This window comes from Myotis nattereri, assembly GCF_964212035.1.
Source record: "Myotis nattereri genome assembly, chromosome: 14".
NCBI classification, from domain to species: Eukaryota; Metazoa; Chordata; class Mammalia; order Chiroptera; family Vespertilionidae; genus Myotis; species Myotis nattereri.
This window is the reverse complement of record NC_138089.1, coordinates 16983104-17000115: the sequence shown is the minus strand read 5'-3', so window position 1 is coordinate 17000115 and position 17012 is coordinate 16983104. Positions and strand designations below refer to the sequence as shown.

At 44.7% G+C, this 17012-nt stretch overlaps 2 protein-coding genes across 3 annotated transcripts; both read left to right on the top strand.

The window, feature by feature from the left end:
* Positions 1-4837: 4837 nt before the first annotated feature.
* On the top strand, positions 4838-14993 carry RPP14 (ribonuclease P/MRP subunit p14). 2 transcript variants are annotated; one of them, XM_081105910.1, is made up of 6 exons: positions 4838-4983; positions 7856-7953; positions 8054-8138; positions 12595-12671; positions 13317-13395; positions 13864-14993. In XM_081105910.1, the coding sequence occupies exons 2-6, from the start codon at positions 7877-7879 to the stop codon at positions 13918-13920; spliced, it is 375 nt and encodes a 124-aa protein (XP_080962036.1). In that variant the 5' UTR covers positions 4838-4983; positions 7856-7876; the 3' UTR covers positions 13921-14993. The 2 variants fall into 2 exon arrangements, with proteins under 2 accessions (XP_080962036.1, XP_080962037.1); XM_081105911.1 differs by lacking the exon at positions 4838-4983 and adding an exon at positions 5076-5419.
* Positions 13892-15424, top strand: HTD2 (hydroxyacyl-thioester dehydratase type 2). Its single transcript, XM_081105909.1, has one exon. It carries the CDS (start codon positions 14040-14042, stop codon positions 14544-14546), a length of 507 nt encoding a protein of 168 aa, XP_080962035.1. The 5' UTR covers positions 13892-14039; the 3' UTR covers positions 14547-15424.
* Positions 15425-17012: the final 1588 nt, after the last annotated feature.

Sequence of the window (17012 nt, the reverse complement as noted above, 5' to 3'; positions counted from 1 at the left end):
CTCACAGAGCCAGGTGTGATTCTGTAATTCAGGAGTTTCCTGATTTTAGAAAGGTATTATGGTATGTACACTCCTAAAGACCCCCAGTAGAGCCTGGGACCACCTTACATGATCAGATGTATTGTAAAAGAACAAAAAATCAACTGGGTAAATGTGAAAATCTAATTGGCTTGATTAAGCGATTCATGAACTGGGCAGCATCCCATCTAGCAACTAGAGGTGCTCCCATGAGCTGTACAAGATGGGAGGTTCCTATAGGCAGAAGGAGGCTGGGATGGATTGTTTCAGGCAAGGACACCTCCCCTTAGGGCAGTGGTTCCCAACCTTCCTAATGCCGTGACCCTTTAATACTGTTCCTCATGTTGTGGTGACCCCCAGTTTCATTGTTACAAATTGAACATAATTAAAGCATAGTGATTAATCACAAAAACAATATGCAATTATATATGTGTTTTCTGATGGTCTTAGGCGACCCCTCTGAAAGGGTCGTTTGATCCCCAAAGGGGTCTCGACCCACAGGTTGGGAACCTCTGCCTTAGGGGAAGTCAGGGGTGGGGTGGGGTGGGGTCTCCTCAGGCGGATTGCCTCCCTAGAGTTGATCAGAACATTACAGACTAATTTGCTTAAGATCCCACTCCTGGGAGAGGCTGAAACTTCGATTGGGCTAGTTCAGGGGTGGACAAACTTTTTGACTCGAGGGCCACAATGGGTTCTTAAACTGGACCGGAGGGCCGAAACGAAAGCATGGATGGAGTGTTTGTGTGAACTAATATAAATTCAAAGTAAACATCATTACATAAAAGGGTACGGTCTTTTTTTTTTTTTTTTTCGTTTTATTCATTTCAAACGGGCCGGATCCGGCCCGCGGGCCGTCGTTTGCCCACGGCTGGGCTAGTGACTGAGTTTTGGTTTGGTGACCTGGCTTAGCACAAGCGACTCCATTTTGGCCCGTTATTTCTTTTTTTAAACAGTATTCATATTTCCGCTGTGCGCCGTGTGAATGCCCACAGTAAATGGGACAAAAGCTATAAAAAGCTTCGCCTCAATTCAGAGTAAGCATTGGCACCAGATGAAGGAAAAACGGGTTCCCGGGTTTTTCTTGGATTTCAGGACTGCAGCTGAGGGACAGTGAGCTTGCACTGCCCGCCTCTCTTCTGCTTTGGGAGGTGTCGACGTAAAACGCCCAGAGCTGTGGAGCATGTCTGTAAGAGTTTATCCGAGCCAAAATCGATGACAATTGCTGAGAACGAAGATCTCAAATGCTCCCCAGAGTAGCAGTTTGCAGGTTTTTTATATTTTTGAAATTAAGAAGGGAACTTAGAAAGATTGCAAGGAGGGTCTGGCATGAAATGTCAGGGTAGTTAACAAGGTCATGTGCTCTCTTGAGGGTGGTTATGCCTTTGAGGGGTATTATTTCTGGCATTTTAAAAGTACGTTAACCTAGACACACAAGAACAGGGCTCGCTTAGAAACCAGGCACTGAAGTTACTGGCCTAGGGCATGACTACCCAGCACGACCTGCCCAGTTAGAAATTTATGATCAAATCACCCTGTGAGGTTACTTTCCCATTTGGTCCACTGAGGTGACATCATTTGTTTGTTTGTTTGTTTGTTTGTTTGTTTGTTGAGAGAGAGAGAAAGAGAGAGAGAGAGAGAGAGAGAGAGAGAGAGAGAGAGACGATTTGTTGTTCCTTTTATGTGTTCATTGGTTGCATCTTGGATGTGCCCTGACCAGAAATGGAACCTGCAACATTGGCGGATCTGACCAATGAGGTACCGGCCAGGTGACACCTTGAAAAGTCTGTCTGTTCATCAAAGGTAGGCAGGTCTGCAGATGGGTGTGGTACACAGCTCCCTCTTGTGACCGTAAGGGACGGCTCCTGATTTTTACTTACAAAAGCGACGCCTTGTCACTTTAAAATAAATTAAGTGCTGAAAATGTGAGCATCTCCTCCTCACTCCAAACAACCCCACCCTTCCCCCATCAGTCCCCTGGGAGTCCTTCTAATGCACACATGCACACATGCATACGAATAAATGGTTGATTTATGGGTGTGAGGTTTTTTTCTTCTTTTTTTCAGAGAGAGAGGGGAGAGGGAGAGAAAGAGAGAAACATTGATGCGATTGGCCTCCTGAACATCCCCTACTCCTGCAGCCTGGGCGTGTGCCCTGACCAAGAATCGAACCATGACCTCCTTGTTCATAGGTCGACGCTCAACCATTGAGCCACACCGGCTAGACGCCTTTGTCTTATCTCCACATAAGTGGATACGAATTCCACGGGGAATTGTGGCTGCGGATGATAAGGGACTGTCATCCTCCTTGGGCCTCTCTCTTGTCTTCTTTTTGTTGTTAATCCTCATCCGAGGATATTTTTCCATTGAATTTGAGAGAGAGTGGAAGGGAGGGGGAGAGACACAGAGAGAAACATCCATGTGAGAGAGATATATCAATTGGTTGCCTCCTGCATGAGCCTCAAGCAGGGCCGGGGATCGAGCCTGTAACCAAGGTACCAGCCCTTGACCAGAATCGAACCCGGGACTCTTCAGTCTGTGGGCCAATGCTCTATCCACTGAGCCAAACAGGCTAGGCTTTCTTGCTTCCCTCCGCATCCCCCGCCCCTAAAGTTGTGAATGCTCTTCAACTTTAGCAAAATCCATTTAGCACCAGTTCACGAGACAGGGAGGGGAGCTGAACACAGCAGAGGGGGAGGAGTATGGATTCAACTCTTTCTTGGCTGCATCGCTTCCAGGAACATAAAATACTAACAGATCTGCCCCAAAACGTTGCTCTGTAATGTCAGATAGAGAGTCTGGAATGCCTCTTGTGAGGCCACCCAGTGCGATGCTGGGCAACTTCTGTTAAGACTGAGACAGACAGCCTTGTGTATTTTGATTTGGCGTGATATAAAGATATGTCGTGAAGGAGGGAACGCCCCCCCCCCCCCACCACCACCACATTTCCGGGGCACTTAAGAAACTCATACCAGGGAGGGAGGTAAGAGATCAACCAAAAGACTTACATGCACGCACATAAGCATGACCCACGGACGCAGACAGTAGAGGGGTGAGGGCATGTGCTGGGGGGGGGGGGGGCGAGTGGCCGGGGAGAGGTCAACGGGGGGAAAAGAGGACATATGTAATACTTTAAACAATAAAGAATTTTAAAGAAAGAAAAGAAACATACCAGTGGTTGCTCAAGGGGAAAGTGGGAGAGAGACTTACTCTTGATTGCTTCTTCCTTTATGCCATTTGAAGTGTATGCTGTAAGCCTAAATGTCTATTAAAATTTTTAAAATTGAAAAACAAGTCAATCAACTATTGTTTTTCTCATTCAGAGGTATTCCTTTGATCCCAAACTCCGACAGCACTGAGAGAATTCAGGCAGTTTGGAAGGCCTTCACTTTCAGGGTTTTTGCAAGACGGTGAAAATTATCCCAGTTCTTTGAAATCCAAAATGCATGAGGTGCTCCGGTTTCTCTGGGCTGCAGCCTGGCAGGAGGGGTTTAGGGAACTCTCTCTCATTCCAGAGTGTTTTCTGGCTGCCAGACACTTTACAAAAACGATTTGTTCCTCAACACTCTGAGGGAGATGGTACTAACCTCTCCATGGGACAGATTAGGACACTGAATAAGTGGCAAAAGATGGACTTGAAGCAACTTTTGGCAGCTTCTGAAGTCCAAGCTCTTGGAGGAAAATGCCTGGGCCTGTGTTGATTTCCGCTCCCTCTCCCCGGATCTGGAACAAGTTCTGTCTCCTCTGAGGGGTGAAGGAAGGGAAGCAGAAGCCACAGGACTGGGGAACTTGTCCACAGGCAAGGACTGAAGCTTCAGGAAATAGCAGACAGTGGCATTTTGAGAACAGAAATGAGACAGAAGGTGCCACCTGGCTAAGGCTCAGGTGTGCAAGGCAGCCAGCACTTTGCCCCTGACCCAGGCAAAATCAGCACCCCCATTCATGAACCACTGCTTTCAGTAAATACGGGGTGAGTGCCAAGCACTGGAATGTAGCAGTAAGCCAGCACAGACAAGGCTCTCTCCTCATAGGGCTTACACTGAAGATTTGGCAGCCTCAGCCTCTTCCCATATACCCCTGACTCATACCACACAATTGATGGTGATAAGGTGCAATGTGGAGGGCACCACCTGGAGTCAGATGGCTTGCGCCACCACTTACAACTGTGATTTGGGGCAAGTAACTTAGCCTCTTGTGACTCTGTTTGCACCTCTGTAAAATGGGTCTGATCATAACAACTACCTTAGGATTGTGTGAGAGTTCCATGTGTAAAGTTTTCCCCATAGTACCTGTGATCGAAGCAACCCACACTTGATAAATAGTAGCTGTTACTTTTATTTATTTATTTATTTATTTATTTATTTATTTATTTATTTATTTATTTTAGTAGCTGTTACTTTTAAATACAAGCACTGTGTTTCATGAGAACAGAAGCCGGATCTTCTGGTTTTTCACGGAGTCCCCAGTACCTAGCACATACTAGTTATAAGGGCTCAGCTTAATGAATAGATGCATAGACTATGTGCTGAGAGCCACCGAGAGCGAGTCCCGGCCTTGGGGAGTGCGTGACCTAGGAGATGCTCCGCAGAAGAGATGCGAGATGTAAACTTGTTGCATGAATGCATGATGGGTGAAGAATGGCTATGGACCCGGAATAAACATTCCCGAGTGCCGGAACCCACGCGGGCAGGGGCACACGCGGCTTTCCCCGAAGTGGCCACCAGAGGGCGCTGAGCGCGGCGGGTCTCAGCTCCGGATCCGGATTCACGCGCCCGTCCCTGAGCCTCCGCGCAGTGACGTCACATCCGCGCCTGGCGTCGCGCACCGGGGGGCGGGGCAGCGGAAGCCGAACATAAACAGCCCCGGAGTTGCTCGGGCCCAGGGTCCCGCTCGGCGGCGGAGGGCCCGGCCTGGGAAGTTCTCGCAGTGAACGGGAGTCGGGAGGCGTCGGGCTGGTCCGGCGAGAGCGGTAAGCGGGGGCTCTCGCGGACGGCCGACCTTCGGGAACGGCTCGGTCGGCCGTGCGGGTGACGGCGGCCGGCGACCCAGGCCGCGTGCGCAGGGCGGGGCGGCGGGGCGGCCGCAGTGCCTCTCCTCGGCGGAGGACGCGGCGGGCGGCGGGCGAGGCCGGGCCGCGAACCTCCCGGCCCCCGGGGCCTCTGTACCGGGCGGCCGCGGAAGAGGCGGGTGGCGGCGGGACCGAGCGGGACCCGGGTGCGGAGCGCGGGCGCTGGGCGTCACGTGCGCGCTAAGTACATAGCTGACGTGTGTCCGGGGAAGTTGGAAATGACGTCAGTGCTTTTAAAAAATCAGTGATTTAGTTCAGACATTATATACTGACTGCCTGCCGAGTGTGATGCCCTGTTTGGTTCTTAGGGAAGAAACGGGTCCGTTTCTTGCGGAGGGTACGTTCTAGGCGGCGGGGCGGGGACACAGTGATGAGTGAGTCACATGGTCGGACCCCAGGTGGGAAGCGCTGCGAGAAGGGGGGCAGGTGCATGGCAGGGGGGCAGTTGCCGGGTTCGGTAGCTCCGGGGCCACGTCGAGGGGTGAGCCTTGGGCAGAGGAGCGGAGGGGTGAGCCCCGTGGCCCCTGCGGAAACGCCAGGAGGAGGCGGAGGCGGGAGGCAACCGGTGTGTGATGAGGAGCCAGGAGGCCTGTGGGTGGGAGGGAGGCATCGGGTGAGACGCAGGGTCTGGGGGCTTCGGCTTTCCCTGGGTGGAACGGGGTTGAAAAGTCCACCCAGGCCGCAGTGGAGGCCGGGTTGGGAAGGGAAGCAGGGAGGCCTGTTAGTAACGGCTAAGTTCTAGGGCATCCCTGCGGCCATTTAAGTGGCGAACTTGAAAGGTGATGATGATGACAGTTACCGTGGAAGTGTTCACGTTTTTGTGCTGAGCCCGGTGAGCGCGGGCTCCGCAGGCGTCAGCCTTTGCCGTCTCAGGGCAGCCTGTAGAGGGCGGTGTTCTCGGGGACCCTGCGGCTCAGGTCTGTTCAGCCAGAGGTGATGCTCAGCGCTTGCTGCTGAAGCCCTTTGTTGAAATGTGCAGCTCACGGGCATCAAGTACACTCACAGCCATCCCCTTCCAGAGCATTCCTACGTCTTCATTGCCATCGGCATCCTAAACCCAGGTCCAGCCCCGTTCCCATACATAGCTCAGGCAGCCAACTCCATCAAGGCCGTCATACCTAAATAAACGCCTAGCATGTGCCAGGCAGTGAATGAAATCACCGAGGGTTCTGTTCCCCCTGACCTAGTGGGGGGGGGGGGGGGGACCAGCGATTTGAGAAAGAAGCACCAGGTAACCATCGTTGTGGTCCTGAAGTCAAAGATAACTGTTGAACATAAAGGCCGAACGCTTGCACCATTGATTCAGTCACTTCCGTATTCAGTTAAGTGTTGAGTACTTACTTCAGACACAGTAGATCAGTGGTTCTCAACCTTCCTAATGCCGCGACCCTTTCATACAGTTCCTCATGTTGTGGTGACCCCCAATTTCATTGTTACAAATTGGACATAATTAAAGCATAGTGATTAATCACAAGAACGATACGTAATTATATATGTGTTTCCCGATGGTCTTAGGCGACCCTTGTGAAAGGTTCATTCGACCCCCAAAGGGGTCGCGACCCACAGGTTGAGAACCGCTGCAGTAGATACTCATGTTTGTGGGATGGTTAGTTGGATACAGCTCCTTGACCCTGATTTCTCATTTTCTCTGGTGGTTGTCATTGGAAATGGTGGGACTGGGCCTGACCCACAAGAGGCTTTGGCAAATGCTGGTCTTTAGCTTTGTGACTTTCAGGAAGTCCCTTCCCTTGGGGGGGCCTGTTTCCTGGTCCCCTTAGTAGGGGAACCAGATATTACACAAATGGACAGTGTTAAGAGATTGCATAACAAAGGAGCCTAACTTAGAACAGGGTGTCAGAGAAGGGCTCCCTGCAGTGGTGAGCCGCCTGGGAGAGGTGAGCTCTAAGCTAAAATTTGAAGGATGAACAGGAGCTGCCCAGAAGGAGAGGGGGGTAGGAGTGGAGCCAAGGATAGGGATTCTCCACACGGAGATCAGCGTGATCTGATCGTTCCCATACATAACTCAGGCAGCCAACTCCATCAAGGCCGTCATACCTAAGTAAACGCCCAGCATGTGCCAGGCGTCCTGAGAGTTTCTGATCTGTGAGAAGTGGCATTGGGGGCCCGTTCAGGAATTCCTCTTCTCAGCCCCTTGCTGTGTAAGCTCAGTTCCGTCATGGGGCTGCCAAATAGACCTGTGCCGACCTAGCCTCCGGACTGAGAGCATTTGCGTGGGAGGGGACAGTGGAACTACCTGTGGCCTCTCATTGTCCTGTTCATATTCTGTGTTGACTGACAGAAAACAAGAGGAGGGCCTTCCGATCCCAGGTTTTACTCCTCGTAGCCTTTCCTCTGGTCTTGAGAGCACTCAGACGTAGTTGGAATCTCTGGATGCCCTTGGGCAGCTGTTGCCTATTTTTGCCAAGCCTCGGTGTCCTCGGAAATGGGCATGAAAACAGCTTTCCCTCCTAGGAGCATTTTGAAGGCATGACCGAAGGCATGTGAAGCATGTAGTGCAGAGCTGGGTGCTCAGTAGTGGAAAATATACGGCAGGATTATATTATTAGAATTTAAATAAGAACACAGTAGTCTGGCATATTATAAAATACAGAAACTTCCTTTGTGTCTGCATGAGTTACCTTAGTTTGATCAAAATTGGATGAGTTACTGTCCTTAGGAGTTCTTTTAAAAAATCAAACAGGCCAAATGCTCATTTAAAAAGTGAAAAATAGCATGTACCTTGCTAATTTCTAGCCCTGTTGACTCAATGTAGGTGCAGTCAGGATTGGAAAAGATGCCAGCCCCAGCTGCCACATATGAGAGGATAGTTTACAAAAATCCCTCTGAGCACCACTACATGAAAGTCTGCCTGTAAGTTCAGTCTCCTAAGTTCTACTTTTTATTTTTTTTATGAATCTGAATAGCATGAAATTTAATGCAATGTATTTTTTCTTTTCAATGTTTTTTACAGAGAATTTCAAGAACATGGGGTTGGACTGAATGTTGCACAGTTCAAACAGCTGCTTATTTCAGCCCTGAAGGACCTATTTGGGGAGGTATGGAATCGCTTGGTGAATTGGACCATTCCTAAGATCTTTGTAATAAATACTGAAAGAACATTTTTCCAAACATTTTAAACTTTGAAACCATATTTGAAATGTCAGAAATGATGAATATTTGGTAGGTATGTTCTGATATGCTTTTTAAAATATATATATTTTTTATTGACTTTAGAGAGAAAGGAAGAGGGATAGAAACATCCTATGTAATAAAACCCTAATGCAAATCAACTGAACTGTGGATCGACCAGTTGCTATGATGCACACTGACCACCAGGGGGCAGAAGCCAGGCTTATGGCTGGCAAGCACAGTGGCGGTAGTGGGAGCCTTTCTTGCCTCCACGGCAGTGCTAAGGACCCCGAGGGGTCCCAGACGGCTAGAGGGCAGTCGGGGATGAGGAATCCCCCCCCTCCCCCCAACCCCCGGTCCCAGTGCACAAATGTCATGCACCAGGCCTCTAGTCCAGCGGTTCTCAACCTCTGGGTTGCGACCCCTTTGGGGGTCAAACAACCCTTTCACAGGGGTTGCCTAAGACCATCGGAAAACACATATATAATTACATATTGTTTTTGTGATTAATCACTATGCTTTAATTATGTTCAATTTGTAACAATGAAAATACATCCTACATATCAGATATTTACATTACGATTCATAACAGTAGCAAAATTACAGTTATGAAGTAGCAACAAAAATAATTTGATGGTTGGGGGTCATCACAACATGAGGAATTGTATTAAAGGGTCGTGGCATTAGGAAGGTTGAGAACCACTGCTCTAGTCAATGATAAGAGAGAATCACTGATCGGCTGCCTCTTGCACACTCCCTACTGGGGATCTAGTCCGAAACTCAGGCATGACTGGCAATGAACCATGTCCTGGTTCATAGGTCTCAACACTCAACTACTGAGCAACACCAGCCAGGCTAACCTGCGCTCTTTTTGACAAGGAACTCATTTTTATGACAAATGTTTATTTTAGTGCAGTGCTATTCAAAGTACATTTGAGACTGACAGCTGATGGGTTTTTTTTGCCCTTTTTAAAGATTCGTGGCTCCCAGTAGAATGTAAATTAGCACACATTTCCTTAACTGAGAAAGTCTCCCTGTGAACAAATCAACTGAACTAAAAGGTGTGCTTACTGACATTGTTGATTTACATTCTGAGGCAGCTCCTTATCTTATCACGGACCAACAATTTGAGCAGTCCTGTGTTAGCATTCACTTGAAAGCAAGTAGAGTTTTGAGAGAGAACCAAGACAGATAATTTTCAGGAAGTTATTTCTTGATTCATATATTCTACCAAATGAAAATCTGCTAAGCATCTTATCAAAATTAAAAACTTTTATTCCACAAAATACTCAGTTAAGAGGATGGAAAGACAGATTACAGACTCAGGGGAAATATTTGCAAACCACATACCTGACAAAGAACTAATATCTAGAATGTGTTAAAAAAAAACAAACTCTCAAGCCCTAACCGGTTTGGCTCAGTGGATAGAGCGTCGGCCTGTGAACTCAAGGGTCCCAGGTTTGATTCCAGTCAAGGGCATGTACCTTGGTTGTGGGCACAACCCCAGTAGGGGGTGTGCAGGAGGCAGCTGATCGATGTTTCTCTCTCATCGATGTTTCTAACTCTCTATTCCTCTCCCTTCCTCTCTGTAAAAAAATCAATAAAATATATTAAAAAAAAAACAACTCCCAAAACTCAAACTACAATTAAGACCAAACAATACAATTAAGGAAATGGGTAAAAGACATGAATAGACATTGCACTCAAAAGGATGTACAGTTGGCAAACAAGCACATGAGTGAGAAGATACTCAGTATCATTAACCATTAGGGAAATATACATTAAAAACACAGTGAGCCGTGGCCTGGTTGCTCAGTTGGTTGAGAGTCGTCCCAATAGACCAAGGTTGCAGATTCGAGCCCGGGTCAGGGCACATACAAGAATCAACCAGTGAATACATAAATGAGTTATGTATTGGGCAGGTCCATGTTTCTCCCTCCCACCCCACCCCTTCCTCTCTCAAGGCAATTAAATTTTTTTAAATACAATGAGATATTGCTACACATCTAGAAGAATGACTGAAATAAAAAATAGTGATAACACTAAATGCTGGCGAGGATGCAGAGAAACTGAATTATTCATTCATTAGTTGTAGGAATATAAGATGTACAGCCTCTTTGGAACACAGTTGGGCAGTTTATTTTTTATTTTGAGAGCAACGTTATTAAAGCTGGGGGCAGTGAAGCAAAGAAGGGCCTAGGATAGAAGAAGTAATAGGCTAATTTTTAGGTTGATAATTTTGTACGGCCTGCAAATAATGCTATAAATATCCAAATGGCCTTTGGCTGAAAAAAGGTTCCCCATCCCTGTCTTAAACAGACTAAACATGTACCCATCATATAACATAGCAGTTGCACACCTGACCATTTATTCTAGAGAAATGAAAACAACTTTCCACCAAAACTTGTATATGCATGTTCATAGCACCTTTATTAGTAAGAAACTAAAAGTAGAAATAAGCCAGATGTCCTTCAATGGGTGAATAGTTAAACTATAATACACTCATACTATGGAATATACTCAGTAATAAAAAGGAACAAACTATCGATACAACAACTTGACCAAATATCCAGAGAGTTTTACTAAGTGAAAAGCGAATCCCAAATGAAATGGACTGGGTGGATTTCATTTATATTATGCTCTTGAAATAACATAAATGTATAAACTGGAGAAATTTAGGAGTAGGTGTGGCTGTAAGGGGATAGAAGGAAAGAGCCTGTGGTGGTGATATAGGTGATATAGCTCCTTTTTTAAAAAAAAAAAATATTTTTATTGATTTCAGAGAGGAAGGGAGAGGGAGACAAAGATAGAAACATCAATAATGAGAAAGAATTACTGATCGACTGCCTCCTGCACACCCCCTACTGGGGATTGAGCTCACAACCCAGACATGTGCCCTTGACCGAATCAAACCTGGGACCCTTCAGTCCACAGGCCAAAGCTCCATCCACCGAGCCAAACCGGCTAGGGCAGTGGTATAGTTCTTTATCTTGATTGTGGTGGTTACATGAAACTACCTATGTGATAAAATTGCAAAGAACTATGCATATGCACACACATAAGCAAACAAAGATGAGTGCATATATAAACGGTAAAATCTGAATAAACTCTGGTTTATCAATTTCAGTTTCCTGGTTTTAATATCGTACTATATTATACAAGATGTTAGCATTGGGGGAGACTGGGTAGAAGGTGCATGGAACCTTCCTGTACATTTCTTTGTAATTGCCTGAGACTCTAATTTTTGAAAGTCAAAGGTTTAAGAAAAAACTTGTGGTGGTGAACAATACAATATACAGAGAATGTGCCCTGCTGGTGTGGCTTAGTGGTTGAATGTCGACTCATGAACCAGGGGGTCACGGTTCAATGATTCCCAGTCAGGGCACATGCCTGGGTTACAAGCTCCATTCCCAGGGAGGAGCAAGCAGGAGGCAGCCAACTGATTATTATTTTTCATCATTGATGTTTCTATCTCTCCCTTTCCCTTCTCTGAAATCAATTTTAAAAACAACAACAATATACAGAGAATGTATTTTAGAATTATACACCTAAAACCTATATAGTTTTATTAACCAATGTCACCCCAATAAATTCAATAAAAAATTAAATGATTTTTTTTTTTAATTTAAGAAAAAATCTTTGTATCCTTTCCATGTCAGGTATAAAACCTGGCTCCTGGGGATATAGCTATAAATCGACACGGCCTCTGTCTCATGGACTAATGGTCTTGATTATGTTGGGTAGGCAACCAGGTTGAACAATAAATGGCAAAAAAATGATGACTATTATGCAAGGGGAAATATGTGGGACCTGTATGTGAGAGAGCAAAGCAAGTGATTGAGCTTCATCTTGGGGATCTGGAGGGAACAATTTAAATGAAGACTTGAAAGGTGAAGAGGAGGCATTAGCAATGTGAAGAGTTACAGGAAGAACATCCCAGGCCGTGAAGAGTTATAAATACTCCAGTGCCCTGGGGGATGGGGGGGGGGGAGTTGGGCGTTAATGGGGGGGGGATGAGGACACATTTGTAATACCTTAACTAATAATAAAAAAAAATACTGCTTCTTTTTGGAGGAGGAAAGCAATTGACAGGATTAGTTACTAGATTCTAGACCAGGGGTGGGCAAATTTTTTGACTCGAGGGCCACAATGGGTTCTTAAACAGGACTGGAGGGCCGGAACAAAAGCATGGAAGGAGTGTTTGTGTGAACTAATATAAATTCAAAGTAAACATCATTACATAAAAGGGTACGGTCTTTTTTTTTTTTTTTTAGTTTTATTCATTTCAAATGGGCTGGATCCGGCCCGCGGGCCGTAGTTTGTCCACGGCTGGCCTAGACTGATGAAGGTAATAGTCTGCTAATAGCATTGTCCCATACTTAGGTTGACACTGCCTTACCCTTGGACATCCTAACCTACGAAGAGGAGACCTTGTCAGCCATATTGAGAATATGTAGCAGGTACGACAAACAGCATTTCTAGCATAACGGAGCAGAGATGGGTGGGGAAATAGAACCAAAATGCTCTTTTCTGAGAATAAGAAGAGCTTTGTCATTGTGAACTCTGAGCAGCTTTTGGAAGTTTAAACTGGGGAGAACATGAACATTCACCTAGCAGGAGCTTACACCCTAGAGAGCAAAACGTGGATTTGCTTACAACTGTAGTGTTTCCCAATTGATGGTGATGGTTGCAACTTCAGAGATATAGCCCTAGCCGGTTTGGCTCAGTGGATAGAGCATTTTTCTACAGACTGAAGGGTCCTGGGATCGATTATGGTCAAGGGCACATGCCCAGGTTCCAGGCTCAATCCCCAGTAGGAGGTGTGCAGGAGGCAGCCGATCAATGATTCTCATCATTGATATTTCTCTCTCTCTCTCCCTCTCTAAAATTAAAAAATATATTAAAAAAAGAAATTAGTATTATTTTAAAATTCAGAAATACATATTTTGGAAACATTTCTAATTGTGGTTCATTTCATTCTCTGCCGATAGTATACTGTGCTTTAAAGTTTTCTCATTTAAATTGAGTTTCCTGAGCTGTCACAAACAAAACTACTTGGGAGATGTTGCAGGGACAATCTTTATGCTTTCTCAATTTTCCTGCAGTGGTCTTGTCAGATTGTGGAGCTCTTTGACCCTGTTAGGATCCTATAAAGGCAAGAAATGTGCCTTCAGAGTGATTCAGGTAAAGACTATTGCTTCACATATTCCAAACAAGGCTGAGTAGTGGATCAAACTGCTTTTTAAAATGTGTTCCATTTTTCTGCTTGTATAACTCTAGTTTGGTTACTGTCGTCCAGTGGGGAGGGAGGGAGGGAGGGAGGGGAACCCAGGCATTCATTGCTTCTGGAAACATGAGGCAAAGCACTTAGAGTTTAGATTGTATGGGAAGAGTTTTGGGATAAAACTTAGAACCTTGTGGAGAAATCTTAACTTTCACTTACTGCATAATGCCTAGTGACTTGTGTATTGGCATGCTCTTTCTGAGCTCATCATGACCACTTGCTTATCTATGGCTACCTCTCAAAATGCTGTTAAAATGCTACTGCGTCAGCTTGGCTTATTCTGTAAGCTAGGCATGTTTCTACATTGCCCTGCGTTTCAGTGCAATTTTCTCCTGATAACTGTGTAAACATTTTTCTTTCTATTATAGGTTTCTCCATTTCTCCTTGCGTTATCTGGTAATAGTAGGGAACTAGTATTGGATTGAATGGTCTTCAATTTCAGAAACATTCCTCTGCTCTCAAAACTATCTTTTGGTGCCAGCATAATGCTTGATGACTGAAACAGGCTCAGCGCTGCTGTTGATGGAATTTGAGGGTGCCGAAGATGTTCCCCGTAATTTCCAGCCGTCGTCTTTGGTGGTGTAGCCTTCAGAGGAGAATCTGCCTGAACCAACCAGTTGTAAGCAGGCAGCACTTTCAGCATATGCACATCCGAGTTGGAGACCGGGCTGAACTCAGCAGAGCCTTCACACAAAGGGATGTGGTTGCCTTCTCAGAACTAACAGGGGATGTTAATCCTTTGCATTTAAATGAAGATTTTGCAAAGCACACCAAGTTTGGAAAGACAATTGTGCATGGAGTTTTGATCAATGGACTTATTTCAGCTCTCCTGGGGACTAAAATGCCAGGCCCAGGCTGTGTATTTATTTCCCAGGAAATTCACTTTCCAGCCCCTTTATATGTTGGAGAAGTTGTTGTAGCTTCTGCAGAAGTGCAAAGGCTGAAGCGGTTCATTGCGGTTATTGCTGTGTCATGCTTTGTAAGAGAAAGTGAAAAGACTGTTATGGAAGGCTGCGTGAAAGTTATGGTCCCAGAAGCTTCCAAGCCCTGAAATATGTGTTTAAAGATGCAAGCTCAGGCATCAGTGTTACTGTTACTGAAGAGCCTCTGAGGAAAACGGATTGCTGCTCTTCAGCAGGAGTGGCCAGCAGACCCAGCAGCCCACAGTGGGGGAGGCAGCAGGTAGCGAGGGGTTCACATGCCCACTTTCTAATTCGGCCTCATGTTTCATACAGATGAGTCTATTTATCATCTAAGTTTGTAAATTTGAAAAAATATGGGGAAAGTTATCATTTAGCTCAAGGTTCTAATTTTAGGATTTCAAACCAAGTTAAATTTGCATTTGGATAACACAAACTTACCTATATCTGCATAGAATAAATTTCTCAGTGAATTTATAGCTAGGTAGCATTTAATTTTTGACAGCAATTAGAATAGGAGTTCGGTAATCTTTGAACACCTGTCTTTACCAATAAATATTTAGATACTGTTCTTCAGTAGTTTCTGGGTCAGAGTGTTTTGTAATTTGTTACTGTTTATACCAGGATGGCATCTTGCTTAACCTTCAAGTGGAACGTGCCTCTCAGATGGTTTCTTGTTATCAGAGAAAGATTTAAAGTCAGTTATTTAAACTCTTGGTCTAATCTACAAAATGGGGGTAATGACACCTACCACAGGATTGTTGGAGATACAAATAGCAAAGCACAAGGCCTAGCCTATAAACAGTAGCTACTACTATTGTTCCTTCTCCCCTGTGAATGAGGTTAGAGGTTTTCCTGAGTTTAAAGCTAACTGGCCTGCAGGTAAACAGGCCAGTCTTTCAGGATGTCAACCAAGCTGCTTGGTATTTTAAACCTGGAATAGTTCTTGAGTGCAAAATTTCTATTTTAGCAATCCAGGTTATTTCTCCCTCCCTTGATAATGTGGATCCCCCCCTGTATATAAATATAAATAATATATACCTATTGTAAAAAATTTTATAAGAAATAAAAAGTATAAGGAACACCGTGGAGGCCACATTCTTCAGAATTGGGGGGCATTAAAGAGAAAATGTGCCTAATGTGTTAGTATTCCATAGTCATCCCCAACACAGCTAATCCTTTTAAAACAGTCTGTAACGGAACATGCATGTGGCCCACCTGAATGACTCTGACCATAGCTAGATGCTTTGATCAGGAAAGTAAGATCAAGTGTAATTGGTTGGATCAACCCACATTTCCTGGAAAAGGGTTTTTTCTCCTGCTAGTAGATCAATAACTAGATTTTTATTTTAGTTTTTTACATTAAGGGGATCAGTTAAATGGATTACTTGAAAGAATTCTAGTCACTAGAGGGCAGTGATGTGTATAAAGTATTTTTAAACTTGTTTAATATTGTACCATACTCTAGTTTGTGACTGAAGTAAAAATAATCAAAATCAATGTGAGAAACAAGGGTGCCATTCTCATGCATTTCAGAGTGGGCAGCATTCACAGGCTCAGATCCACTGGAAGAAGGCTTGCTGATAGATAAAACACTGCACATGTTGAAAATTTGATATACGTTGAAAAAATGGGGAACTTGCACAAAATGTGGACTGAAGCCCACATTCAAATTCTATAGAACTCATTCTCTGACTTAGTAGCAGTCTTGAAATGGAGTGTGATATCATCATTAATACTAATAGCTACCATTTCTTCAATACTTGATGAGCCTATTTTCTACATTAATCCTTTGAACAACTTTGTGAAGTTAAACTTATGTTGTCCTATTTTATAGGCAAGGAAACAGACTAATGCTGTGTGACTTGCCCAGGGTTATACAGCGGGTATGCAGGAGAGCTGGGATTCAGACGGGCCTTCCTGGCTCCAAACATTTCTTTTTTACATCACCCTGTGTCTTAAAATGTTCCCATTACTAAAGCAATGTCAGTTTCTATAATAGTATCTTTTTATGGCCATTAAAAGTATCTGGAGACATCATTCTATAGAATTTTTTCTTATATTCAGAATGTTCTAGATCTTATTCCCTGCTACAGTTGTAGCATTTTCCTCTATATATTACTTTATGCCTTCCACCCATACCTATTCTTGCCCCTTTTCTAAGTTGACATTCAGTGATTATTTGTCTCCAGAGCAGATTTACTGAAAGAGTTATTCTAAAGATGAAAAATTATGCGCAGGCCAAATATTTGGGGGTGGGTGGGAAGGGGTGTCAGAACTGGCTGTTAGCTGATTTATATTGTATAACTCAAAAGCATTTTCTCAAGCTCATTTCCTTTTTCTTTAATGCTCCCTAGGCGTCATGATCTTTGATCTTTATAAATCAGTATAAAGTTGAATAGATGAGTAGGCAAGAAGTTAGGGATGCTTCTCTGTAAATGATAATTTGTTATTTTTACTCAGAGCCAAGATTTTCAAACCAGCTATGTTAAAGCTGGCAATAAGAAAAACTAGCGGGTTGGCTTTTTCATTTTGAATCCTGTCCGGGTAAGCTGCTGGAAAGAATGACTTCTAATGAAAGTGTGGGTGACCCTGAA